Source organism: Otolemur garnettii, unplaced genomic scaffold (genome assembly GCF_000181295.1).
Source record: "Otolemur garnettii isolate 467f Iridium unplaced genomic scaffold, OtoGar3 scaffold00160, whole genome shotgun sequence".
In the NCBI taxonomy this organism is placed as follows: domain Eukaryota; kingdom Metazoa; phylum Chordata; class Mammalia; order Primates; family Galagidae; genus Otolemur; species Otolemur garnettii.
In genome coordinates this window covers 144,677-172,473 of record NW_003852555.1, presented here as the reverse complement: position 1 = coordinate 172,473, position 27,797 = coordinate 144,677, and the positions used below count along the sequence as shown (strand labels likewise).

The 27,797-nt window shown below is 36.4% G+C and overlaps 1 protein-coding gene across 1 annotated transcript in view; it reads right to left on the bottom strand.

The window, feature by feature from the left end:
* Positions 1-2,983: 2,983 nt before the first annotated feature.
* The window catches only part of SRFBP1 (serum response factor binding protein 1), a 41,681-nt gene continuing 16,867 nt past the window's right edge, over positions 2,984-27,797 (bottom strand). Inside the window, exons 4-8 of the mRNA XM_003799955.3 lie at positions 18,567-18,638; positions 9,706-9,787; positions 8,295-9,009; positions 6,973-7,010; positions 2,984-3,325 (exon numbers count right to left, since the gene is read on the bottom strand). Coding sequence (XP_003800003.1) covers positions 3,141-3,325; positions 6,973-7,010; positions 8,295-9,009; positions 9,706-9,787; positions 18,567-18,638 — 1,092 coding nt within the window. The 3' untranslated portion in view covers positions 2,984-3,140. The remainder of the gene's footprint in view (positions 3,326-6,972; positions 7,011-8,294; positions 9,010-9,705; positions 9,788-18,566; positions 18,639-27,797) is intronic.

Here is a 27,797-nt window from a genome sequence, read left to right as displayed (position 1 = left end):
TTCACACAGGTCAAATAATAACAGTCCTCAGAAAATGTGTCTTTGAAGACACTCCAAGCCTGTCCCGAACTTCCTCCAGGGCTGCCAGGCTGCTGGTTTGCACTGTGCCTGTGGGCTATTGGTTGTTAAGGCTACCATGAACCTCGTAAGTAGGAGACGGGAAAAGGGCAAGTTACCATCTCACAACGACCACTGTTTTTGTCAAGTTCAGATTCAGGATTTGGACGTTTTTCTTGAACAAATACTACAAGTCTTTTGTTAATTCCAGAGTTCTGAAAATGTTGATTCTGATTCTGGATAGATTTTTTTATTGCTTTTATGGAGAATTTTTATGTCTATACTCCATCATTTTGGCTCTTATTACCCTAAGTAACTCCCAAACATAGTTTTGAAACCATATGACCTCTGGCTAAAAAACAAAACAAAACAAAACAACTCTAAACAAATACTGAGCTTTGGCTACTCACTTTTATTTTGCAGAGGCATCATTTAGCAATTCTGAAATGAACTTCTGTGTATTCTAGGATTAGGCAAATATGTAAATATATTGTGGATAATGGGAACCAGTCTTCTCATTATTAAAGAACTGACTTATATTACAAGGGCACAAGAGGCCCCCACTGGCCAAATTAAGCATCAAAATACATAATGAAAGGCTTCTATTTCTGACCACTATGAAATACTAGGGACTGGATTTGTCCCTCCATATTAAACAACTAGAAAAGTGGACAAAATATACAGAACAACGGCTTTCTGACAATGGACCAAGATGGCACAGGATAGTAATAGCTGAAGGACATACCAGTGGGTGCTGGAACAGCTCACTGCCTTAAGTGTTTCCAAACTATAACGCAGGGGGAAGGAATCTCAGAAGAGCTCAGTGGCCTTGCTCAAGTGAAGAAACAAGAGTTCAGAGTTTAGGCAGGCTTATGTTACTAGAACCTTGAGGCAAAATATGGGAGGAAGGAGAAATGCAGAGAGAGAGAGAGAAAGTGAGCTGGAGATCTGCAGAAAGGTCCTCTCAAGTCTTTGGTGGAAGACTGAGCTGTGCAATGTGTATGAACAATCTATTAAGGCCAGGGAAAAAACACTGGGAAAGAGTAACTGCACCTTACCTAAGCTGCAGACACAGCTGGTGTTCTTACCATCCACCACAGGAAGATTCCCTAATAGACACAGCATCAGGTGCAGTTCTGAGAGTGTAATGCCTCAGTAGTGAGCCCCATGAACCTTAGACCAGGGTTTTTCAATTTCAGCACTGTTAACCTTTTGGGCTAGAACATTTTTTGTGTGTGTGTACCATAGAAAATTGAGCAGCATCCCTGGATTATATCTTCTAGAAGTAAGTAACCCCTCCCCAACCCTTGCAATAACTCAAAATATCTCCAAATTTTGCCAAATGTCCCCTAGGGGGAAAATATCCCAAGTTGAGAGCCACTGAGGGGCGGAGACCACATGGGCTTGGGGCCACATGTGGTCTTCTGAATCCTGGAGTGCAGTCTTTTGACTGGATCCAAATTTTATGTCAATTGTTTTAATAAACACATTTGTTCTATGAAGTTTGGATTTGATTGAGGGGCTGTACTTGGGGACCCAGAGGGCCGCAGGTTCCTTACTCTTTCCAGTTGGGGTTGGAAGTCTTGGGCATACTTGGCCATCTGAAGGACAAATACTCCCAGCCTCAGAGTTTGGTAAATGCTTGGGAGCCAGAGACGTTTTTCTTTTACTTTTTTTTTATCAGTCTGAAAATACATCAAAATAATAATTTAAAAGAAAAAAAAGCACAAAAATAAATTTTGCATTTTAACATAGCCAAAATCATTTTCTTTCTGCATAATCTCTCAAATTCCATTGCTCCAGTCATCTAAATTCTTAACTTTTTAAAACAGAAATGACTCTTGAGAGCTTGTGAATTCAGGCTACCCAGATGACCTTCCCTGCCATTCACAGCACTCATGTGCAGGAAACCTGAAATTTAGTTAGTGTTACTTAAACAAGAATGTTTAATTCCTCCCAGAGTAGCAAAAGTGAAATATTTGAGATTTTTAAAATCCTGTTTTCCTTTTAAATAATAGTACTGTTATGTATAAAGTAATCCCTTCAATGAGTCATCGTATGACCTCTCTGCTTGGCCTTTAGCAGAAACACTTTCTTACTTTCTTCAGAATTTCTTATAAATTATAATCTATGACTTCTCAAAAGAAGTTTTTTAAGAGTACGTGGTCAAATAACTAAATATACTTTATTTAGCAGAAATATTTATATACAGTGATATAAAACTGATTTTTGATTGTGCTGCTACAATTAAACAACCTGCCTAAATAACTGAAATACACTTAAGAAATCTTAAACTATCTTGGAAATCTATTTTAGAATAGTCAGAAAGTACATGAGCATAAGTACTGAAACTTTTATGTAATCATCTATAACTTTTTCTTTTGAGACAAAGTCTTATTGTCTTGCCCAGGCTACAATGCCACAGTGTGAACCTCGCTCACAGCAAACTTAAACTCCTAGGTTTAAGTGATCCTCCTGCCTCAACCTCCTGAGTAGCTGGAAATACAGGCGCTTAACACAATGCCTGGCTAATTTTTCTATTTTTTCTTTTTTTAGTAAAGACTGAGTTTTGGTGTTGCTTAGGCTGAGCTCAAGCCCATTCTCCCACCTTGGCCTCCCAGAGTGCTAGCTAGGATTACAGGTGTGAGCTATCGCCCCCAACCATTAACACATATATCCTAACTTTTAACAAAAGTGATCTATTTTAAATAGTTACAATTTCCTGATATTTGCCCATTATTTTAAATATATGTTGACATTTATTTTCAAGGCAAAGAACGCAGCCAAACCAGTAAAATACACTTCATGACAAGCATAAATGAATCTGAAGTCCTTATGATTCCTGATTCCTTTTATTGAGGAAATGGTCTGAGGGATATTATTAAAAATCAACTTAAGTATGTACATGATTTGTGAAAGGCTTATGTACACTTAACGTGAATTTACATAGGAAAAGAAAAACAAACAAAATTCAATAACCCCTCTAAAGAAACGTATTCAAATGCAAATTAAATAACAGGCTCATTTATTAAAAAAAAGGAAAGTAAGTTTTAGTTGAAGAATTTCATAAAAAGAGACATTAATCAATCTTCAAATGTGATTTTTTTCCCCTGAAACACAGCAATTTTAGACTGCTGTTCTTTTCGCCTTCTGCTTGCTTCCCATGAAGGATGAAGAGGCTGCTGCAATTGCTCTTTTGTGTTTTTAAGTCCTCGTTGTGCATTTTTATTAAGCTGATTCTTGACCTGGGTTTCATTTTGTGGAAAATCTGGAAAGAGAGCAGAAATAATAAAAAATACCTAAAGAGTGTATGGGAGGACAAGAGAAACAGATTTCATTTTCAAACCAATATTAAACAAAGAAATTTTGTTTGTTTAAATGGAATATCTCAGAATTTAAAATTCCAGTGGAGAATTTGAAACTGAACATTCATAGGTGAGTAGACATCTTTGGGATACATACCTTCTAACCCTTGTAAGTAGATGTTTATTGAGTGGCTCCTAATATGCTGTGCCGTCTTATTTACAACAACATAAAGAAAGCAATGACAGGACAGCTGACATAGAAGGCCTCAAAGGGAGGCATATTTTCAAAAGAATATCATTAGTCTATAAAATCTGTGTATGGGGCCGATGTAGCCAGATAATTGACATCTTAGGTAAGATACTGGGTCTGACAATGCTGATGGTTATTTATTTATGTTTAAAGGTCTATTAATTGATTCCTTTTCTTTTTGTTACTGACCTAAAAGTTAGTTTACAAGGCAATTTACTAAGTTTACTCAAAACTATAAGATAAAACTTCCTTTTTTTTTTTTTTTAAGTTTTAATGTTATCCTTCAAATTTAAAGTTGGAAACTTATTTTCTAGCCCTCTTATCTTTTACTGTAAGGCACTTTCCATAATTTAGAACAAAATCCTACTCTCTGGGAAGACATACTAGTATGAAAAGACATGAATCAATGTGTATTTTAGATGCTGCTTAGAGAGTTCAGTTGATGGAATCAGAGTAAAAAAGGGAGGTAAAAAATGTAACAGATTGAGAACATCCTCAATGTTACATCCTAAGGATATCTAATTTCTCCATTTCAAGTTAGTTATCACTGTCAAAACCTTTTTAAAGAACTCTAAAAAGTAAATGTCATAATGTATTGTAAGTAAGTACACACTTTGGGATAATATTTCTAAAACATCATATAAACAGAATCAAAACGCCTTATATCTTGTATAAATCACATGTGCTCTAGAGATCTGTCATAATATTCAAAGAGTGGCTCTAATGATAAAAAGTTTAAATGAAATTGTTTAATGAAAACTGAGATTTAAAGAAGGTGGTTATTTTTTATGTTACATAAAGTTGTAAATAAATTGATAAATATTTTAAATATACATGCTAAGCAAAAGAAACCCTTTTTACCTGGATCTTTTCCCTGGGAGAATGTGAGAGTGCCTTACAGTAGTTATGGTTACCCTGAGCTTGTGAATACATGTGAACGAGACATACTGCATTGTTTCTGCCCAACCCATTTTCTTTTCCTTATAGTCATACAACCAGAATATAGTTTCCACTCCCACTTCAGTTAAGTGAGGCCATATAACTAACTAGGTTATGGCCAAGGAAATGTGAATAAAAGCCTGGGCCAGGGGTCCTCAAACTTTTTAAACAGGTGGCCAGTTTACTGTCCCTCAGGCTGTTGGAGGGCCGGACTGCGGGCCCCAGGATGAGTCGGCTGCTAAGCAGGACAGGCAGCGGTGGCAAAAAACACCGGGCAGGCCAGATAAATGTCCTTGGCAGGCCGCATGTGGTCCGCGGGCCGTAGTTTGAGGACGCCTGGCCTGGGCCATAAAAACCTCAATTCACTCTTCCACTATTCCTCTCTCTATCTATCCCCAGTCAATGAGGAACATTTCTAAGATTGAGAGGGAAGAGGCACAAGATGGAATGAGGCTTCCGGAAGCACAGACTGACAGATGAGAAGTAAATCCCTGAGGTTTGGCAGTTATTTGTGACAGCAGATAGTCCACTATGAGTGAAATTAGCAGTTTACTTTGAGTAACAGTGAAGTCCACCCCCCCCACCCCCGAAGTAGGGCACAGCCATTATAATAACATTATCTGGTCCTGGCGTAGTGGTTTGGTGGCAGGTGACAAGCTAATGGATACCTGAGACTGGGAGGTGAGCTACCTACGTGCTAAACTAACAGGTAAAACTGCAGCCAGTGATAACCTTGGAAGAGGTCAAATGCCTAAGAAATTTGCAGAACCAAGTGGTTGGAAAAAATAAAAAGATTAGTATATTGTTGGCTGTCCTTGACAAAGTTCTAGAAAAAAGAGAACTGAGTGTATGACCTCCAAACAGTAAGCTGTAAGACTAAGAATTTTTTTTTTTTTTTGAGAAGGTCTTGCCCACGCTCCGGTGCAGTGGTGTGATCAAAGCTCCCTGTAATCTCCAACTTCTGGGCTAACGTGATCCTCCCACCTCAGCCTATTGCTAGGATTACAAGTGCATGCCATCACACCTGGTTAAATTTTTAAATTTTTTGTGAAGGAGGGTTGTGCTATTGCCCAGGTGGGTCTCAAATTGCCTTCCTGGCAACTTACTATTCAGTCCTAGAACAGAGATAAGACTTAAGGTATAACTTTCCCATCCAAACTTAGTTACATCTCAATGCATCAGACACTGAAGGGGAGTAGGGATGAGAAAAACAAAAGACATCACAAAAAATAAATACGACAAATTTGAAAACCAGCTCTAGAAAGAATATTTAGTGCACTTCCTAGCTCATGATGGACTTATGGAAATAAAGAGGTCAGAAATCCACTTAAGTTTCGAGATAGTGCAGAGTGGCAGAAATCATAAGCCTGGGCTGGAAAAAAAGCCGCAACTATTAAACTTCAAACAATCTTCAGGATCTTATCTTTGTACCAGCAATTGGGGCAAACTTCAAGCAGACTTTTCAGATGTGGCCATGGAACAAAGATCCTCCTTGGCCAGGGACCATCTTTTTAGTATCAAAGTCTCCAGATTTTGAGGAGTCACATCCCTGAGATCTGCGGAAAGTCCTGCATCACCACCCAGTGATCCCGGACTTTGAGCTGGATGCAGTGACTGGATGTGACTATAGTTTGGCTTCCTTGTCTATGTGTAAGAGGGAATATGAAATTGGCTTTGGTAACAGAAAGAATGGTCAGTGGCACAAAAAAAAAAAAACTGTGTTCAAAAAATTTCACTTCCTTTTCTCCTAGACAGCCACACTTCTCTGTGGCTAGATAAAGCTACGTGATTAAATTCTGTCATTGAAATGTGAGCAGAACTGATTTCTGGCACTTTCAGGCGTGGCTCATGAAAACCTCCTAGAAAATTCTCCATGTACTCCAGTCCCTTATATTGGCAAATGGAGAATAATTGGGACAGAGCTTCTCTTTAGAGTCACAGTGGACTATGATATGAGTAGAAAATAAATTTTTATTATGTTAAGCTAGTAAAAGTCTAGGATTGTATAAGAAGTCAGCCTACCCAAACGTATTAAACTCTGATGTGTTATGAATTAATCTGGAAATACTTTTGATTTTATTCCTTGAACTTAAAAAGTAAAATACTTTTTATTGAATGCTTAATGGTATTGAGTGATTAAGATACGATTCATATAATAATTTAGTTAAAATATATTGATTTAATTTAAGAAAAGTCAAGTAGATACAATTTTTCCTGAAAAATTTTGTTCATATCTTTTCCACTGGCAGGACTCAAGGACTCAAAAACAAAATAATTATACTGCTAATTATAAGATGCTCTATTACTACTTATGTGGAACTACATTCAGGCTATTAAGCAACTACTATACTTTTTCATCCTTCCACTTTGGCAAAACATAGGTCAATTATATATGAAGGTCAGGCAGCTATCAATACATACCGAGGGTTTTGCTTTTGGGAGCCTGTTCTCTGTAATCTCTAAAAGAAGAAAAACACCATTATGATTTTTAAAAGAAATAAATATTCTGATCTTAAGATAACATAATAAAACTGATAATAATAAAACTCAAAGGACTGTCATACTCCCTCATTCCATGAGCAATCAATAAAATAATTAAGGAACCGTAGATTTTAGATACATCAAGCATTAGACTCTACTATTTCTGTGCACACATGAAGTACTTTTCTTCTTACTACCCTTATTGAGATTTCTATTCATAACTGAAAAATAGCCTATCTTGGTTAATTTGTTTTTACTCTGAGGGATTATCTAGATAAATAATATTAAAGTCTTCCAGGGAAAGAGTCACATATAACAAAAATTATTATCTTTTATGGGAAGGAGGAGAGATAGTGGGGTGTTATTTTCAGACAAGAATAAAAATGTAGCCATTTTGAGGCAGGCTACAAGGAACCCTGTATACAATTATTCCTGTATAAGGAATATTTAATTATTTTCAAGGTTCCAAAAATATTTTATGTCTTTTTGACAACTTTTGGGGAAAATTTCCTCATTGCATTCTTCTATTTCATTAAAGACTATCCTTGACTTACACATACATAAAAAACAAGTTTACTGAAGAAAACAGCTATTATTGAAGAAATTAGCTAACGATGATCTTCACTCTAAAAAGGGAAGATATCTTCTATCCGATTAGAATTACAAATGAAATTCAACTTGATTTACAATTTATAACCTATAATCTGTAATTTATTCCCAGAGAGCTGCTGTGAAACGTGGTGCCTAACAGCAGGGGTGACGGCAGCAACACCACCAAATAGAAAGCAGTTTGGACAAACTCAGGGTTAGGGCAAGTGGCCTTATGTACTGAAATGGGACCAGAGAGTAAAATGACTGATGTTTACAACAATGGTCTTGAATCACTCAGAAAAAACACAAGATTCTTTCCAGAGAGTTTTGCTTAAAAAAATGTGCGAAACATTTTCACAAGTTTTCATCAAAAACTAAAAGTTTCAAAATTTTGATAACTGAAACAATAAAACAAATTAGACGGGCATATTATTTGGCTAGAACATATTTTCTGGTGAAGATAAATGAATGTGGCACTGCCATATGCATTATTTGTATCTATTAATAGCCCATTATAAAGTTGGAGAGGGCCAAGTCTAAAAACAGGAAGAGTTGTACAAACTAGAATCATAGGTGGAGATAGCTCTTCCTTTACTGAAAGGAAATGTAGATTTTTCATATCTATTTAAAAAAGCACTATTAATTATTTCAGAATAGAAAAATATCCTTACCTTTTAGAGCCTTTAGCTCCAGATAAAGAGTAGAAAAACACTGATTCTAATCTCCTGGGTTCTGCACTTGGCTTGTTTTTGTCATTTCTTATGTCCCAGTGAGTTTCACTTGTGCCTTCTTTGGGTAACCCTTTTTGGAGGGACTTTTGTTCCTTATCTGAAGAACGATGACTACTTTCCTTCTTTCGTGTTCGTCTGACTTTCCCAATGAAGAAGTCGTCACTACTGTCGCTATCCTCAGACATGGAAGACTGTCTATAAAACCTCTCTTCTGTGCTGTCATCAAAATACTCCTTCTCCTCTTCATGTAATGCTTCGTCATCACTGTCACCACCAAGTGAGCTATCGGATCCTTTTTTTTCTTTGGTTTGACTTTGTGTTTTCATCTTGGGGGAAGCAGGTATCTTCTGGGGTTCAGGGGGAACTAGAGAACCCTTTCCCGAAGGCTTTGATGGAGGAGTTGGAAGGCCTACTGCTTTGGGTCCATGTTCCACCTTGGCCATTTTTGTCTTTGAGTTATTTATTGGTTTCTTTGCCAGAATTTTGGCTTCATTCCCATTTTGCTCATTGATAACACTAACTTCTTCCTGCTGTAACTTACTGGCATTATCATTTGAACACAAAGTGTCCTCAGAACGATTTTCCTCTGAAGCATTCTTCTGTGAATCGAGTTCGGTAACATTTTGTCGGGCTTCTTTAAAGGCTTGGACAGCAGCTAAAAGGAAGTGTGTGGTTTGTTTTAGCATCAAAACATATAAACTGCCACTGTTTCAGTATAGTACGTTTAAAATTATAAGGAAACATTCAACAGGGCAATTGGAATTTATATTAAATATGTACAATATATTTGAAATCACAATGAGATCTTGACTTCTTAAAACTAAACTTGAAAGACATGCTCAGATGTATCCATTATAAATGAAAGTTATCCTTTCTTCATGTCTTAGAGTTATGAACACATTAAAAAGTCACTGAATACAAATAAATAAAACAATTCCTATTATTATGTATTGAATATTATAAATTATGCTTCTAGACATAAAAATATCATCTAATTTTTGACAAAAACATTTCAATCTGTAAATATGTTGTAACATATATATATATAAAAGTTAAAATTATTTAGCTTAATGGCAAAACCAAAAGTATTATGAGCTATAGCAATATTTAGAAAACCAATAGTATTCAGCTTTATAACGTGTATGTCATATATATAATGTTTATATATTAATGTACTAGAATTTAAAAAACATATTTAGTTTTTCTTGACATACATGCAATGAAATTTATATTTATAATATAATGAACCCTGAAGAACTATAAAAATCTTGAAAATAAATGAATAGCCATTATCCAAAATCATATACGCAGATGCACTAAGTATATGGCTTAAAAGTCATTTAATTCATACCTTTTAGCACTTCTATTTTTTTCTTCAGAAGCGGGTGTACTGCTAGTCTGGCAACTGCTCGTTCAGTTGCAGTAGAATCTGGCTGAAAATTGAAAGAAAATGTATGGGAAGAAAATAAAAATAGCTTGAAACTATTGGAAGTGAATAAAATAAAATCTATCAAAATTCTTTAAAATTAAAGTTAGGGAACAAAATTTGTTAATATTCTCATTATATAAGTTAACAGTATAATCTATGCTAAAGATAGAGATCATGTTGCTAAAATATTATTACCTTTGACAATTAAAATGATCTCATAATTGGTTAATAAATATTTGTAGTTAGCCCATTTCCAGGACGATGCTAGGTATCATATATGATGTTAGAAAAAAAAAATAACAGCTTCTGTGTTAAAAACATTTATGATTTTGGAAACTTCATAAAGCTGGCTAATTACTGTAAATGCTGAATGTAGGTCGATAACTTCTGAATTTCTACTTCCAGCTCCAACTTGAACTATGGACCCATAGATCCAACGACCTACTTAACATCTATTTCACATATCAAGACAGAATTCTTTCTTTTCCTTTCAAAGCTGCTTCTCCCATAGTCTTTCTCATTTAATTGCATGTAATTTCTATTCTTTTGGTTTTTAGGCCTGAAACTCAAGGATTTTTTCCACTGTATGCTATTTCTCTTTCCCTTATATCTCCCAAGTCCTTCAGTAAATCCTGTGGTTCCACACCTGCAAAATACATCCAGTTCTCACCATTTCTATTCGTAATAGCTTTGCCCAAATTACCAACCTGCCTTTCCTGGACCAACATAGAAAGCTCATCCCTGGTCGCTCTCCTTTTCATTTTGCTGTCTCACAGTCAGGGTTCCATAGAGCAGCCACAGTGATGTTTAAAAATATCATCAGATCACACCGCTGCCATTCTTGCCCTTCTTTAAGCTTTGTTGCCTCTGACGTTTAGGTCATTTCAATGCAATCACCTCTCTACCTGGAACACTGCTCCTGAATACATGCACTGACTGATTATCTCACCATGGTCAAGCCTCTCCTGCAGTGTCATTCACCTCGGCTAGCACGACACTGCACTGCTATGAATGTTACTTAACGCTGCACCCTGTGAAGATGTTTTATATCTGTGAGGTGGAGACTTTCTCTCATTGCTGTAGATTCAGTGCCCAGAATAAGTAGGCACTGACGGATGGGTAACAGAAGGCAGCCAATATACATGTAATAAAGCAAATAAATAAATTTCACTAGTGTTTAAAAGCAGAGCTACCAGTTTCAAATATCTTTATTCTGAATTTACCATTCATTGTTAATAATCCAATGAAAGACTTTTTCTTCCCCAGTAATATAAACATATGAACACCTAAATAAAAGCAAGATTATGGCAGTTTACAATCTATTCCATTTGGAGAACCTATCTGGGTAAAATCACTTAAAGAAAAACTTCTTTAAATTATACCTGGTACAGATCTTATACCAGACCACCTACTGTTTAATTACCCTGTGTCCTATGTTGAATAATGTCCCTACAAAGTTATGTACCCTGGAAAACTCAGAATGTGAACTTATTTGGAAACAAAGTCTTTGCAGATGAAATTATGATGAAATTGATACAGGACAGGTGGCGCCCCAGCCAGCTCAGCCGCGCTGGGCTGGTCTCCACCTTAGTGGTGTTGGTGTGTGGCAGCCGGCAGAGGAACCAGCGGGCTGGAGCTTAGGCAAGGGGGGGGGTCTCCCTCCCCCACCAGAGGCTCCAGTAGCCAAAGGGACCAGACAACTGCTGAGGAGACAACCCAGGGGCCTTGGTGTCTCCTTCCCTTTACACTTATTACTAAATATGGAACCCCCATTTCCTATGCCTAGGTCAATTTCATGTAAGTTTCCTAGGTCTCAATTCTGTGAATGGACTGTGTCCATTCATTAATACATTCATTCACCTTGCCCCAGCAGAAGAGACTGTGTCCATTCATTTCCTGGCCTCATATAGAAGGAACCAAATACACCTATATATATATATATACCCCTAAATGGAGAGAGAAGAGACAAAAATGGAGAGAGCTTTTCTCTCCCGAATAGGGTTTTCTCTCCCTACCAGGAACTTTAGTGTTTTTGTATTCTTTTTTTGTAAATAAATTCTGTCTTGCCACTGATCTGTGGTCGGTGGATTTATTCTCAAATCACCAAGACCAAGAACCTGAAAGTCTGGTATCAAAATCATTGTGGATTAGGGTAAACTCTAAATCCAATATGGCCAGTCCCTTATAAGGGAAATGACACTTAGATATAGAGGCACAGAGAGACACAGAGGGAAGAAGGCCCTATGCAGGCTATTATAGACCTATTCGCTGGAGAATACAAGGGAGGTTCACTGAGGTGGAGAATCATGACATCACACTCAAATTTGCCATTTCAGCCTCACTCAGTTGACAACACCAACGTACCTCCCTAAAGAACTACAGATAAAATTGAGCTCTCAGTAGATGACATTTAAAGTCACTGATGCTAAGAAAGTTCCAACTAAAATATGGAAAAATGCAGAATACCCACACCTTTGGCAACATGCCAGAAAAATGCTTCCTTACTTTTTAGCCTCTTGTTGCTGTCAATCTTCATTCTCCTGCCTACCCAATCAAAACACCCTATGGTCACAAATTGTATAAAGACATCTTTGAATCTTTTTGAAAAGAAATGAAATATATATAAAAGAGGCTTGTGAAAAAGAGGGCTCATATTATACAAATTGTATAAAGACACCTTTGAATCTTTTTGAAAAGAAATAAAATATTACAAAAGAGGCTTGTGAACAAGTGGGCTCAGACTGATCCCTTCAGTAGTGTTCCCAAACACTATACTGAGATAATGTCTGCGTCTTACTTACTACTGGACCCGGTTAAAAACTCAGAAGAATGGGGTAGCACCTGTGGCTCAAAGGAGTAGGGTGCCGGCCACATATACCAGAGGTGGGGGGTTCAAACCCAGCCCAGGCCAAAAAAACCCCCCAAACTCAGAAGAATGAGGAAGGCAAGCCTTTCCACGAGAGACTTTAAATTCCTTTTCCCCTCCTGTTTCTCTTCTATCCACTTTCCTTCCTCACTTACTTCTTTCCCCTTTGTGTTTACTGAGCTTTTATTATGTGAAGGTATCACCTTACACAGGAAGACATAAGGATCACTTTTTAAGGCTCACAATGTTGCTCTAATTTAAAAGGCTAAGACAAAAACATGAATAACTAATCCAAGGGAGGATGCGATAAACTTCCTAGGAGAGACAGAAAATGCTACAGACATTTACAGAAGGAATATGAATATAGTGATATATCTTTAAAAAAAATTTATTTTGAAGCTTGAAAGTCTACTAAGAGGTAGACTGAGCAAACAGTTTTTACACCTGCATGAAAAAGTCTTCACAATATTGGGAGGTATGAAGGAAACCACAGCTTTCTTACTTAAAGTTGACACAATGTTTGCCATGGAAAATTCTCAGGAAACTGTGGTTTTCACACACCTCCAGTTTCTTCCATTTCAAATCAATCAAATAAAAGGGGGAAAACACCTCATCTTTTAATGGAAAAAATTTATTTTGGCATTTAAGTATTCAGAACACAAAAGCATTTGGTGTTCAAATCGGAAAAGAATTTTGAGGATATACCTCTGAATGCAAACAAAAAATTTAAAATATAAAGGATCTTTTATATGCAATGTTAATCCTTTGAAATGCTGCTTAAACAAACTAACTCCAAAGGAACTGGTAGAGAGAGAATATTAGCAACAATATTTTTATTATTAATTGTATTTAATTTCCATTTGAGGTTTTAGCTAATGATATAAATCCACAAATTAATATCTGTAGTATTAAAAACATTTAGTGAGATTATAGGAAAGTCCACTTGGGTAGATTATAAGAATTAAGATAAATTAGGCATGGATATTTAAGAAGTAATAAAAAATTTTTAAGCCACAATTATATAAACTCAACTAAGATTTTCCAATTAAATGCTGAAAACATATAAATGAAAGATTTTCCATAGCAGGGAGAAAGAAATATAATCTCTTACATTCTGCTTACTGGAGATTCCTATGTTAGATGAAATTTCAAAAAAAAAAAACTGGGCATGTAATACACACACACAAAATGTTATGTAAACATTATTTCCAGGCAAGACAAACACATGATAAAGCCAGTTATTTAAATGTTAATAGAAATATAATCATTCAAGCTAACTCTCTTTCAATCTACTAGAGAAAGGATGTGTTATCATTCCTTTTTTGCACGAAAGGAGGCGGACGTCATCAATCCCCTCCCCACCTTCCGCTAAGTTACTGGGTCTGTTTTAGGGGAGGATGGTGTTTATCTTCAGTTAAAGCTTACATTAAATCTCAGTTACATCCTTGCTTGGGTCACATTCCCCAGAGTTGATTAATGTTCACATTTGTTGGTCCCACAGTAGAGTATGTATGTCCTATAGTCAACTAAGGAAGAACAACCACATAAAATAAAATAGAACGAAAAATAAAAAGAAAAAATGATGCTGAACTCTATGTACTTATAATGGATTCTGGGAAAGCAGAGGCCAAAGTGAACTTCTCTATAATAGGGAAAGCAGTTAAAAATAATCTTTCCTTTTAATGTCTCAAAACTATAGGAGTCGATAACGACAGGAAGAAAGGAATACTGGAGAACATCAAAAGGGTAGAAAATAACTTTAAAAAAGTTTTTTTCGATAATGATACAATTTAATTAAAAAGCATTTGTTTTCATCACTATCTTATGGGTTCCTGGATATTATAATTTGGTGTTGGTGGTGGTACTAGTGGGAAAGCAGGGAGTAGAAGGAGAGGTTGAAGCTCAGTGCCAGGAAAGAATGTAGAACGGCTGAAGAGGCCAGGACGGCGTATTCCACTTTGGCCTTCACTTTCAAGAAGGAAAATGGAAAAGGCTGAGGACATATAGAACGCAACAGCTCCAAAGACAAACCTGGTCCAGTCTATCCTGTCTGGAGAGACTATGAGAATCCTCATTGCCATTATTGCAGATCATGGATTACTTTCATCAGCTTGACTTACTTGAAAGAAAAGTAAACGGTCAAAGAAGATCTAAGTAATCCTTTCAGGACTGTCTGCATCTACACTGTTACAAAGAAACGTTCATAGGCACGCACAGTCATGTGAACCCTGCGTCTCCGCCTACTCAGAAAGCTTCTCAACAGCTATGGATGCATCTACCTATCAATCCACCTGATCAGAGAACAGAATGCTTCTTGTGCGTCTGAAAGAACTCTTAGAAATCGTTAAGAACACAAACCAAACCAACTAAAGATTTGGGAAAAGACAGGAATGGGCACTTCAAAAAAGAGTATGCAAATTGCCAAACACAATGATGATATATCAATAAAGAAATGCAACCTAAAATCAGGTATTACTACACATGCTCCAGAATGGTGAAAATGAAAAAAAAATCCCTAAAATATAATTGGTGTACCTACTCTTGAAAACTATTGTTTATCTACTAGGTTGTACATATGTGTGATACTATGATAAAATAAGACATACAGGGTGTCTATAAAGTTCATGTGCAATTTAACACAGATTGAACACAAACTTTATGACCACCCTGTATATATGTATTTAGTCTTTGCCTTGATTCCTCACCAGAGCTCCTAAATCTCAAGTAATTTCCTAAGTGGTAAAAGTGATAGCAGTGAAAGGGGAGCATGTATTGTTATAAAATTTGGTTTTTGCCTCCAGTTCTTGAAATATGCCATATTCCATAATTAAGCAACTCCACTTTTAGGTATATATTCAAGAGGATGTTACGTCCCAAAGACAGGTATAAGAATGTTTATGGGGATGGATGTCAACAAGATGGCACACCAGGACTCTCCAACTTTCATCCCCCTTTAGAAACATCACTTTGAACCACCCACACACAGAAATACCTTTACAAGAGCTAACAATATCAGATGAGAGTTGATAGCACCTAAATATAGTACAAAAAAGATGTGTTAAAGAGGGTAGAAAGATAATTTTATATTACCCATGTACCCCTCCCCCAACCTTTGACAGCAGAGTATGGAGATACTTTTTATGTAGGGGAAAAAGGGAATGAGCACCAGACTTTTCATAGGAGGCCCAAACAGGGCACATCCCAGTAAAACCCAGCATCAGAAAGGCCTCCACAGCCCCAACTCTAAACTCGTACCCAAGGACTAAGTCTCCAGGCCTGCTTCACCAACAAGCAGGATCCCACAACAGCACGCTCTAAGCCAGACCCTGTGGTCCCAGCCTGCAGGCTGGTATATTCAGACTGAGCCTCCATGCTCACTCTGGCAGCAGGCAGGATCCTGTAGCCCAAGCTCCAGGCCTAGCCTGGGATATTTGGTTTCTGGGCCTGCTGGAGCACCAGGGAGGCCCCAGGAGCAACACTGCTCCCAGCACCAGGGTGGCTCCCCTGATCCCAGGGTAGCCCCAGCTTTAGGACAGCGTTTATGGCCCCAGCCTCCAGGCCAATCTCTGGGGTCCAGCCTCCCTGCTGATATATCCAGACTGAGCCTCTAAGTCTATCCCAGTAGGCAGGATCCTTTAGCCTCCAGGGTAGCCCTTTAAGTCCTAGGATCTAGGCCAGCACAAGCAGATAGAGGCTCTAAATGGGTCCATGGTGTCCAGGCCTGCTCCAGCAGAACTGGGTCTAAGGTCACCCCAGGGAATCCAAGATCCCAGGCCAAACCCTGTGGACCCAGGGCTTAGATTTATCCCAGGGGACCAAGGTTCTAGCCCCTACAGATCCAATCCACAGGTCCAACCCAATGAATCCAGGCTTCGGGAACAACCCAGAATACTTCAGATAAGTAGAAATCAACACAAGGAAACAAGAGACATGAAAAAACAGAGACTTATCACAACTGAAAGAACATAATAATGTCCCACAAGCTGACTCCAAAGAAATGATGATATAGAAATTATTTCATAAGGAATTAAAAATAATTGTTTTAAGAAAGCAAAATGAACTTCAAGAAAATTCAGAGAAACAATTCAATAATATCAGGAAAAAAAAGGCCCAAATGAGAAAATTAAGACTACAATTATGCATTATAAAACCCAGAAACTCTAGAGGTAAAAAATACAATGAATAAAATGAAAATGAAATAGAATGCATCAACAGCAGAAGTGATCAAGCAGAAGAAAAAAACCTGTAAACCTGAAGACAGGTTATTTGATACTATAGCGTCAGAGGAGGAAAAAAAAGAATGAAAGGAAAGATTAACACTTATAGGATTTATAGAACAGAATCAAAACAGCACATGTTTGCATTATAGGAGTTTGTGAAAGAGAAGAGAAAAACAGAGGGGTAGAAGCTTATTTAAAAAAATAAGAGCAAAAAGCCTTCCAAATTTGGAGAAGATATAAACATGCAGGTACAGAGGTCAAAGGTCTCTGGTCTCTAATCAGGGCTGGATGTGATGGCTCACGCCTGTAATCCTAGCACTCTGAGATGCAGAGCAGGTGGATTGCCTGAGCTCAGAAGTTCAAGACCAGCCTGAGCACCAGCCAGAACCCATCTCTGCTAAAAATAGGAAAAACTAGCTTGGCACTGTGGTGGGTGCTTATAGTCCCAGCTGCTTGGGAGGCAGAGGCAGAAGGATCACCTGAGTCTGGGTGTTTGAGATTGCTGAGCTATGACACGGGCACCAGGCCCTCAACCCCAGGACAACTGAGTGAGACTCGTTCTCAAAAAAAAAAAAAAAAAAAGTCTGCCAATTATGTGTAATTCAAACAATACTGTAAGACATGGACTCGAACTGTCAAAAATAAAGGTCAAAAAGAAGATCCTAAAAGCAGCAAGAAAAAAGAGGAAACTAACACATAAGGGAGTTCCAATAAGAAGAGCAGCAAATTTCTTAGCATCGACTTTACAGACGGAGAGAGAGTGAGTGCCGATGAAGAAAAATCTACCAAATAAGAATACTGTATTTGGGAGAGTTCTCCTTCAGAAATTAAAGAGAAATAAAGACTTTACCAGACAAACAAAAGCTAAGGGAGCTCATCACCACTACAACTGTCTGTAAGGAATGCTAAACTGAGTTCTTCAAGTTGAAAGAAAAGGACACTAATTAGTAACACAAACATGCAAAGTTTAAAACTCTCTGGGAAAAGGAAGCACACAGTCAAATTCAGAAATTCAGAATCTCCTAATACTATCATGATGGCGTGCAAATCACTTTAGTACAAGGATCAAAAGATAAAACCATGAAAAATATTAATAGCTATAATATTTTGTTAAGGGACATGATATAAATAGATGTAAGTTATAACATCAAAAATTTAACACGTGGAGGAAGAAGAAATAAAAGTGTGAAGTCTTTAAACATGTGATTGATACTGAATCATTGTCAGCTTTAACAACCTGCTATCATGTTTTTGAAAACTTCATGGTAACCACAAAATAAAAACCTAAAAGCACACACAAAAAAGATGAACGGTAGGGAATCAAAGCCTATCACCAGAGAAAAATCACTTAGTTACAAAGACAGCAAGCGAGGAGGAAAGTGACAAAGGAGGCAATGAACAAGCCAGTAACAGTTAATGAAAAGGCAGTAGGCAGCAGTCCAGTAGTAAGGACATAAATGGCCATAATCACCTGGAATGTGCAGGGTGTAAACTCTCCAATGGGTAAAGCAAGTCATAAATTACCATAAAATATTTCTTGGTGGCAATACTAGAACTCAGTGAGGAAAAGTCATCATATATTGATAGGAACTGGCTTTATAATAACTATTCTCTTCAATAAAATATGCAACGAGAAATTGTAAGCAATATTAAGAAGGAAGTTTTCACAGAACAAACACGTTCCATTGCACACATACCTTTTTGCAGATTTTTTCAAAGTTGATATCTTCACCAAGAGCAGATTTAGTCACTAGATCAGGTTTTAATTCCTGGAAAAGAATAAAACAAAATTAATTTTAGTGATGAGCCCAATTTTAAACTGTCATCGAGTTAAATTCCTTCACATGTCTTACTTGAAGAAACTTGATGTTAAATAAAATCTTAAGTTTTAGTAAAGACTAACTCCCTTAACAGTAAGAAATTACCATGCTACTACAAAAGCCACAGCAAAATGACTTTAAGAGCTAATGTTCCTAAGAACAACATACAAAATCAAGTCAATATTTTAAAGAAATTCAATAAGAGCAACTGTAACAAGGATTTTATGCCCAGTCACGCACTTCTTTAAATATGGAATTCTATAGAAAAACAGTTGTGCAGTGCAAGAATTCAGGGAATATTGTACAAATGTGTCTCTCAAAAGACTCTTCCAGAAAAGGAGCTTCAGCCAACAAGAGATAAGTTTGATAAAAGGACTGATGTTGAATACTATACATGTCTGTACAGCTCAGACCAAAGTAAGTATGGAGGTATAGGAGAAAGGACAGTTGGTAAACTATATATATATTCTGACTCAGTAGAAAAAACTGTAACTTAAAAAAAGAAGGTGGAAGCTGTGTGTGGTTGCTCACGCCTGTAACCTATGCGGGTGGGAGGTGGAGGTGAGGAGATCACTTGAGGCCAGCCAATTGAGACTAGCCTGGGCAACAAGTGAGAGCTCCCCTCTCTAAAACCAATTTAAATAAAAAAGAATTAGTTGGGTGTGGTGTTGTGCTCAGGAGGCTACAGGGAGAGAAATGCTTGAGCTGGAGACTGCAGTCCACCACCTACTCCAGCCTGGGTAACAGAGACTTGTCCTGGGGGAGGGGGATGTAGAGGAGACAGGAAAGAGTAAGATCACTATTATCTAAGCTGCATAAATAGGCAGAGGTTAAACGATATCATTTAAAATAGATGACCGGAAAATAAAACATTATATAAAAATGGCAAAATAAAAGTACAATGGTAATCACAAAAAGAAAATATTATCGTTCCTAAATATAAAAAAAGGGGGAGGAGTTAGACTGCAAAAAAGATACATCAAGTACAGAAAACAGTAAATACAACATAAAACACTCAGTAATCAGAAAATAAAACAAACATCAGGAATATAATTGATCATGAATGAGTTTAATGCTTATTAGAAGAAATAGATTTTTAAACTGACTGAATCACAAAGCAAAGCCTAACTCTGCGCTATATATATTTTAGATAAAGAACATAGTTATTTAAAAAGGCTGAAAATACAAAAATGTTAGAAGATATACCAGGCTGAAATTTAGCAATGAAAAAAGTGTTGAGATTGTGTATTAGATAAGGAATTCAGGCAAAGAAAAAAAATTAAACAAGACAGAATATATGACTGCAAATAAAAGACGGCAGCTATTATGAAAAACAGACAGTAAAGGAAATTAACAAGTAGAGACACCAGATAATTAATTAATGCAGTATCTGCATAACTTGTTAAAGTTTCGGGAAATGTGACACAAGTCATAGGCTTTATTCTTTGCTTGTATAATTACAACCTTCTACACGTTAAAAGTCATCAACACATTGCTGGCTTTACTTAAATGAACTTGTTGATACTTAATTCAAATTCTTTAACATTAAATGCACTACTAGCAAAGTCTTAAGCATTATTATTAGATGGAAGGTAAGGAAAACTAGGAAAATTCTCAAAAACTTTGGCAGAGCTTTATCTTTGTTCTCATTTTGATTAGAACAATTTCTATAACCTCTATACATTGCTATAATCTCTTTAAAGATCTACTTATGTACGTGCATGTTAATATTTGAAACATGTTACTGACAGCCTGTACCAGGCTTTATATAAAAGAGCAATCAAAATACAGACTTTAAAGTTTGACATAATATGCAAATTATCTGACACAGTAACACAAAGGAAGGTATGTTCATAATAGACGGTTAAAAACTGATTAAGTACTGTATCGACATGAAATAAGCACAATAATTTCTGTTCGGTGTCAATAGTCTTCATGGTGAACAATAAAAAAATACAAATGACTGGGGAGCTTTCTCCAGTTGCATGAATCCTTTTGCACGTATGCCCACTTTCCCCAGTGAAACCACTGTTAGTAAAGGGTGTGGCTGTGACAGTCATTCACCCTGGTTTTTTAAGAGTATGTAAGGTGGTGGAAATGCCAACCTGATAGCAGATGAAACTACAAAAACTTAAAAACAACCATAGTCTGTGGATAGAAATAAGGGTGAGAGATACATATGCTGAGGAAAAGGGGGTCCACTATGAGAAAAGCTTTGAATATTCACAAGGAATCAGACCTCATCTGGCAAACAACCGGAAGGTAATTTAGGTCTTGAACAGGGGACTGATATGATGAAGTCAGTTTACTACTAAGAAATTTTACTAGTGTCAGGTTTTTGCTGGCAGCCAGTTAAACAATTACTGAATGTCTACAAATAGCCCTGTCTCACTTTAGTTCCAAGTTGAATTTCATGTCAAAAGTTGAATTTTCGTATCTAAACTCTAAGCTGACTGCATTTTTAAACTATAAATTATCTTCATTGATAAATGAAAATAATTATTTCAGTGAGCAAAAGCTAAAAAATTTGCACAATTCTATGGTTCAAACATTTGCATTTCTTTTTAAAATGGATATTAAGCATAAAATCTAGCAAAAGATTTAGTCAAACGAAGTTCCAAACCCTCTTTATAACAGTATAGTATTATAATAATATAATAGCATAATAGTATAGTATAGTCCTATCTCTCACAATAGAAGTATCTTTTAGAAAACAAGCAAAATAGCTTATTTAACTCAAGTGATTAAACATGATCACTTATTTTTTATGCCAAGTAAAAATATCTAAACTGTACTCAGCACATAAAATTATTTGTTTCTGTCATGTTCAAAGAGGTAGGCAGAGAAAATGAGAGCCAGAAATGACATCAGTCTGAAGATTCTATGCAGAACACTTCTGCATTCTAAGGAATGAATCAGAATAGACAGATTATTTTTAATTCTGGAGATTAAAAAATGATGAGCCTGGGAGAGAAAAGTTAATTGTTTTGAAGTAGAATCCAAATATCAGGTTTAAAAAGACTTAATTGGGTAGAAAACTCAAAAGGAGTAAATAAAATATTTAAAGCTATTTTTATATGTCTTTTCAGGATAGCAAGTTAACAGTAAGTGGGGGGGTGAGAGGTGAGAGGTATGTATTATTTGTTACTAAGGTGCATATCAAATAAAATGTGCAAAATCACAGCTTGATATTAACATTTTTGTTCCTGAAATTTTTTAGCTACATCTTTTTGCAAGTTTAATTTTCTTTGCCTAATTGCAAAGAGTTAAAGAAAAAAACAAATAAGCAAACAATACCTTAAATTTGGTAAGACCATCTCCCATTTTTCCCTCCACAGTGAATTACCTAGGAAATTCATCAAAAGGCTTTAGGGAAATTATATTAGGTGACTGAAGAAATCTTTCCCTCTAAGTTTGGAATCATAGCTAAGATGTAGGGACATATTAAAAGAGATATAGAGATGAACTAAAAAGGATTCAGGAATATGTTAAAAGACAGTGGTCTTCAAGTAAAATAGTAAGACACAGTCTTTCAAAACCTGTAGGAACTCAATCCATTTGTTATTGCGAGTTCTAATTCCATTGAAGTTATTTTCTTTCTTTCTTTTTTGTTGTTTTTGAGACAAATTCTTACTTAGCTCGCAGCAACCTCAAACTCTTGGGAGCAAGAGATCCTGGCCTTAGCATTCCTAGTAGCTTGGACTACAAGCATGCACCACCATGCCTGGCTAATTTTTTCCATTTTTGTAGAGATGTGGTCTCGCTCTTGCTCAGGCTGTTCTCAAACTCCTGAGCTCAAAGGATCCTACCACCTCCACCTCTGAAAGTGCCAGGATTACAGGCGTATTTTTTTTTAGAACCTTTAAGTTTCCAGAAATCTTTTCCAAGGGCATATATGATTAATAAAAGCCATACTTCCTTCTTTTTATTTTTTTCATATTTCCTTCTTAATTATATTCCCATGTGTTAACAATCTAACAAGTCTTTGTCAATTAATCTAGCACCACATTATATTCAAATTCATTTAAAATAAAGTGTCAAATTTGGCAAGGAATGATGTTATTTGAAACCTAATCACTGCTACAAATTCTTGGTCCCAAGACAATTGATTATTTTGATATTTAGCTTCCAGATATTATTTCTAAATGTTAAACGCACACACAAAATCCTTTATGTATTACCAGGTACCCTCTATTTTTGGAAAGACCCAACTGTTCCAATTATACCAAATTATAAACAATTCTTACTTTTTAAGAGGCAATGATGATACATTTCATTATTTTCACTTTTGAATTAAAGTGAACATTAAAAGTACAATGCAAAAGCACATCAATAGTTTATAATACCTCACTATTCCTGATAAAATTGTGTATTTAATGCTTAATGTAAGAAAGGTTAGAAATACAGGCTAGAATTAGATAAAACTAGACTGAATCCTGGCTTTGCCAATGACTTAAATCCTCAGTTTCCACATCAATAAAAAGGGGATTAGAGATAATATATGTAGCCATAGCGAAGAGCCTAGAACAGTAATTAATACCTAAGAGTATTACTCTTTTGTGAGCCACGCTCTTCCTTACAAAGTTGAGCTTCCCAGTGCTATAAATAACACAGACGTCTAAGACGTACAGTCTGTTGCATGAAACAGTATCTGTGCTTTTTCACTGGAATTCAATCAATATCGAGAGAATGATAATCAGTAGCATTAATATTTGTGATTAAACTGTCACATTTTTCTGAAGCCATCACTGAGTACTAGGTAGAAGTAATTTCTTGTTCTTTTAACATTTTCAAAGCATCTGTTATAACTTATCTTGTTTTAAAAACTGTGCATACCAGCTCTCCTCTGTGATTTTGCTCAAAAATCCAAAACTTTTTGAGCGCCAACCTGATAGTTACAGAAAATGCTCACTCCAGTATTTTGAATTTCAGATTTTTGAATTTTGGACATTCAATTGGTAAGTATAATGCAAATGTGACAACATCTGAAAAAAATCTGAAATCCAAAGTACTTCTGGTCCCAAGTAGTTTGAATAAAGGATACTCAGCCTGGCCTGTGTGATTCTGCAGAACAAGAACGAGGAATCACATGGTATGCTACCTTCCAACAAGACAGGCCTAATAAATGTCTGCTTAATATATGACAACACGGTGAGTCAGTAAGGTTGCTCTACAGGTCACTGCCTACTCTAGCTGCTTGCCTCCAATCTCTTTTACTTCTAATAAATCCTCCACTCTCAGCCCTTATCTTTCTACAAAATACGTTTTCTAAAAGGCTTTAAAATGTAACCTCTTTTACCATTTACCACTATGTCCATCTTTTAATTCTTCCTTTATTCCATGTCCCAGCTATGACATTAATGCACTGAGTAGGTGCATGTTGAGTGCTTCACACCACATCAGTGCACTAAGCACCAGGACAACATCCATTCTCAAAGGGAGACAGAAAAAGAAATAATTACAGTTCAATGTGCTACATGTGCTAACAGAAATACAGAATACTGAGCAGCCCTTCCCAGTCACGCCAAGTGGTGTGCTCAATTTACCCAGAAAGCCTCCTGTCAAGCAGAATCTACTGGCCTTTCAACTTCCAGTTCAATGTCTTCCACTCTGTAAAGCTGTCCTAAATTAGGTAAGGAATTAAATTAATTGATCCCTTGTCTCAGTTCCAACTCTGATTCTAACATTGGTGTAGCAGATCCTATACAAAGACTTATGTGCTTGTTTTCACCAGAACAGTAATTTCTGCAAAAGGAAGAAAACAAATCTAATCATCTACATACACAGTAAGTTGTAAATTAAAATGTATTTCACAAACCTGAGTAAAGAATACGGACTTTGTAGTAGCTATTCTGGAAACTCCTAACCTTATTCATTTTTGTTTTTTATTTCTTCATGGCTGCAAATTTTGTGAGTAATAATGACACACATATACATACATATTATATATCAAATCATGAATAGCATTGGCATGCTATTTTGTGACATGCAGAAGTGTTATTCAGTATAGCCAAAATCTATCAGTTCTGTTTTAATATACTGAGTTTCAGTAAAAATTGAGAATTAAAAAAGTGAGGACTTCTCTCCCTGCTCTGCTCACATGTAAACCTGATACCTTATAAAGCACTTGACTGGTCAGGCTTTACAGAGGGCAAAGGAGAATAAAAGTGAACTGCATGGTTACATTACAAATTGCTAAGAAGCATTCCCACTGGAATTATTTATATTTCTTAGAAGACTGCATAGCTCACATGACTTAGTGACAAGTAAAGGGAATAAAATTGTTCACATTCAGGAAAATAATATTCACTTTCTTTTGTTATCACAAAATAGTAATTCTCTTTCAGAAGCCAAGACACTGATATTGGTTCTAACATAATTAAAAAACAGACCACATGGTTTCAATTAAAATAGAAATTTAACAACATAAGATGCATGCAAGTAAATGAGGTGCATAGATGTATAAAGGTTTGACAATAACTTGTCTCCATTTACCCCCGACTGAGGTGATATCTAGATGAAAAGAACATCCCATTCTGTATGACCAGTTATTTCCTGATCTTAGTCCTGCTTTTCTCTAGGGCCCCTGGTCTCCCATTGTGTTTCCAACAAAACATGTTGTAATATTTACCTCTTTTCTCAAGCACCACATTATTTCAGACTGGAATTAGGATAGTTGTATTGGTTGTCCAAAATTTTTGAATTAATAGTTTAAAAGTACTTTGGGTGCTTTTGGTTATTAGCAAACTGTTCTGCCAAGATTTAAGTTCAAATTTCCAGAATTACAAAACTTAACAAATGAAACCAAAATAAGGCAAAAATAAACATTTTAAAAAAATAGCTCATGTGACACTACTTTACTTCCTATTCCTAAATCTCACTTACACACTCAGTAGTTTTTAAAGTAGGCTTATTAAGATGAAGAATTCCAGAATGAGTTATTTATTTAAAAATTAGGTGTGTATTATGACTCAGTAAATGGCAATAGCGTTTTCATCACTTTTGCCAACAAAGGCCAGCAACTTGTTCTTTGTTTTCAAATAGAAGTAGGTTCAAAAACAGAGGATGGACACCACCTTTATTCTTCACATCTGCTCTTAGTTAGAAGACATGAGTATTTTAAAGTCATCATACATTTGATATAGTACACTTTTATCAACATAGCCTACAAAAAAAACATGACTCCTAAATATTAAAAATGCAACAGTGTTAAGGGTTTCAGGAATATGACCTACTTAAGATACTGACCAAAGGTTGTAGAAACCGCATGCCAGAGAGCAGACTGGGACTTCCCTGTGGTGATGTGTTTCTCAGGGCTGCTGCGGGAGTACAAGGAGAGCAGTAGACACCCGTCTCTTAAAATAACCACCATGATTTCGTGTTTATCATCTCAAAGGTCACAAATTGAGTACAGAAGGTTATTAAACCAGGGCATCTTGCTCTGCTTTAAGAAGCAAGACAAGTTTTGCCTCTTAAAATGGTAAATTTGAAGTTGTATGACCTTAAGGCACTAGCTAAGGTCATATAACTAAATGAATTATATGAAGAGCCTTTTTAGTCTTCTGACACTTAACATTAAAAACAACAAAAACAAAAGTCTTTTGTTAAAGACTTTCCTTAGTAATAGTTCAGTAGTATTCCACTTATTTCCAGAGACTTAGGACAACCTCAATACTAAGAACATGACAACACATGTAAAAAAAAAAATTGCATTAACAAGTCACTCACCCAGTTAGCCAGAAAGCATGTACTATGGACCAGACACATTACTAGGTGCTGGGGACAATGAATTGAATAAAACAACCCAGTTACTTGACAAGTTCTCTTTAAGTAGTAAGATGGCATTACAGTAGATTGCTATATAATAGCAGACATACATGCAAAGTTTTAGAAGGGAATATATAGACTAGGTAGACTAGGTAGTATTGAGTAATTCTTCCTGGATAGAATACTGGTGCCTGGAAACTGGATAGAATATTGGTGCCTGGAAAAGTTGTCTAGAGCTAGTAACATAAGAATTAGTTGTTCAAAGAAGAAAGTCTTTGTTTCAAAGACTGGGAGAGATGTGCTATGTTTAAAGAGCCACATCATAGGCAATAAGGCATAATACAGAACGATATTTTGGGACCAGTCTAGCTGGCACAAGAAGTACAGGACAGGTAGCAAAAAGAGCAGTAGAGAAGTAGCTTGAGTACAGATCACAAAGGGTCTCATGTCACGTGGGCAAGGATCCTAAGATCCTAATTAGGTCTGCAGTTTAGAAAGGTCCCTGGTTATGGTGCAGAATCTGATTTGAAGATAGTAAGTCTGTTATGATCTGAATATGGTCTGTCCCCAGTGTAATGACACTAACAGGTAGTGAGACCTGTAAGAGACATTTGGAGCGTGAGGCATCTTCTCTCATGAGAGAATTAATGCAGCTGCTTGGAGTAAGTCTCACTGCAATCTAGTGGGAAGGTATGAGTTACCGCGAGAGGGGGATGTCATAAAGCCAGGCTGCTCCTTGTGTCTGGTCCCTGTGACGCTCCTGCTCCCCTTCCACTCTGCTGTGCTGTAAAGTGGCATGAGGCCCTCACCACAAGTTCACCAGATGCCGGCACCACGTTTCTTGGACTCCTCAGCCTCTATCATCCTAAGCCAAAAAACCTTCTTTCCCTTATAAATTACCCAGTCTCAAGCACTGAATTATGGTAACACTAAATGCACAAAGACAAGTCTAAGGGAGAAATAATAAGAACCTGAACTAGGATATGCAGGGTGTCCCAAAAGTCACCCCTAAAGGCGCCAGACAGAGAGAAAATGGGAATTGTAACTAAATGTACCTTTATTAACAAAATATTCATTACGACATTTTACAAAGTATTTATAAAATAGTCTCTACCTGTTGGCCAACTCTTTGTAAAATATAATCTAATGATTTAATAAATGAGTTCATACTTTGAAAATAATATTGCTAACCTTCAAAACTATATCACCTTGTTCATTGCTCCCTTCTGGAAAGTTTCGTCACATGGTTTCTCAATACAATATACTCTTGGCTTGTTTTCTCCTTCACTGGCTATGCTTAAATTTTTCTTCATCTCCCTAAGTTCAAAATTTAAGAGCATT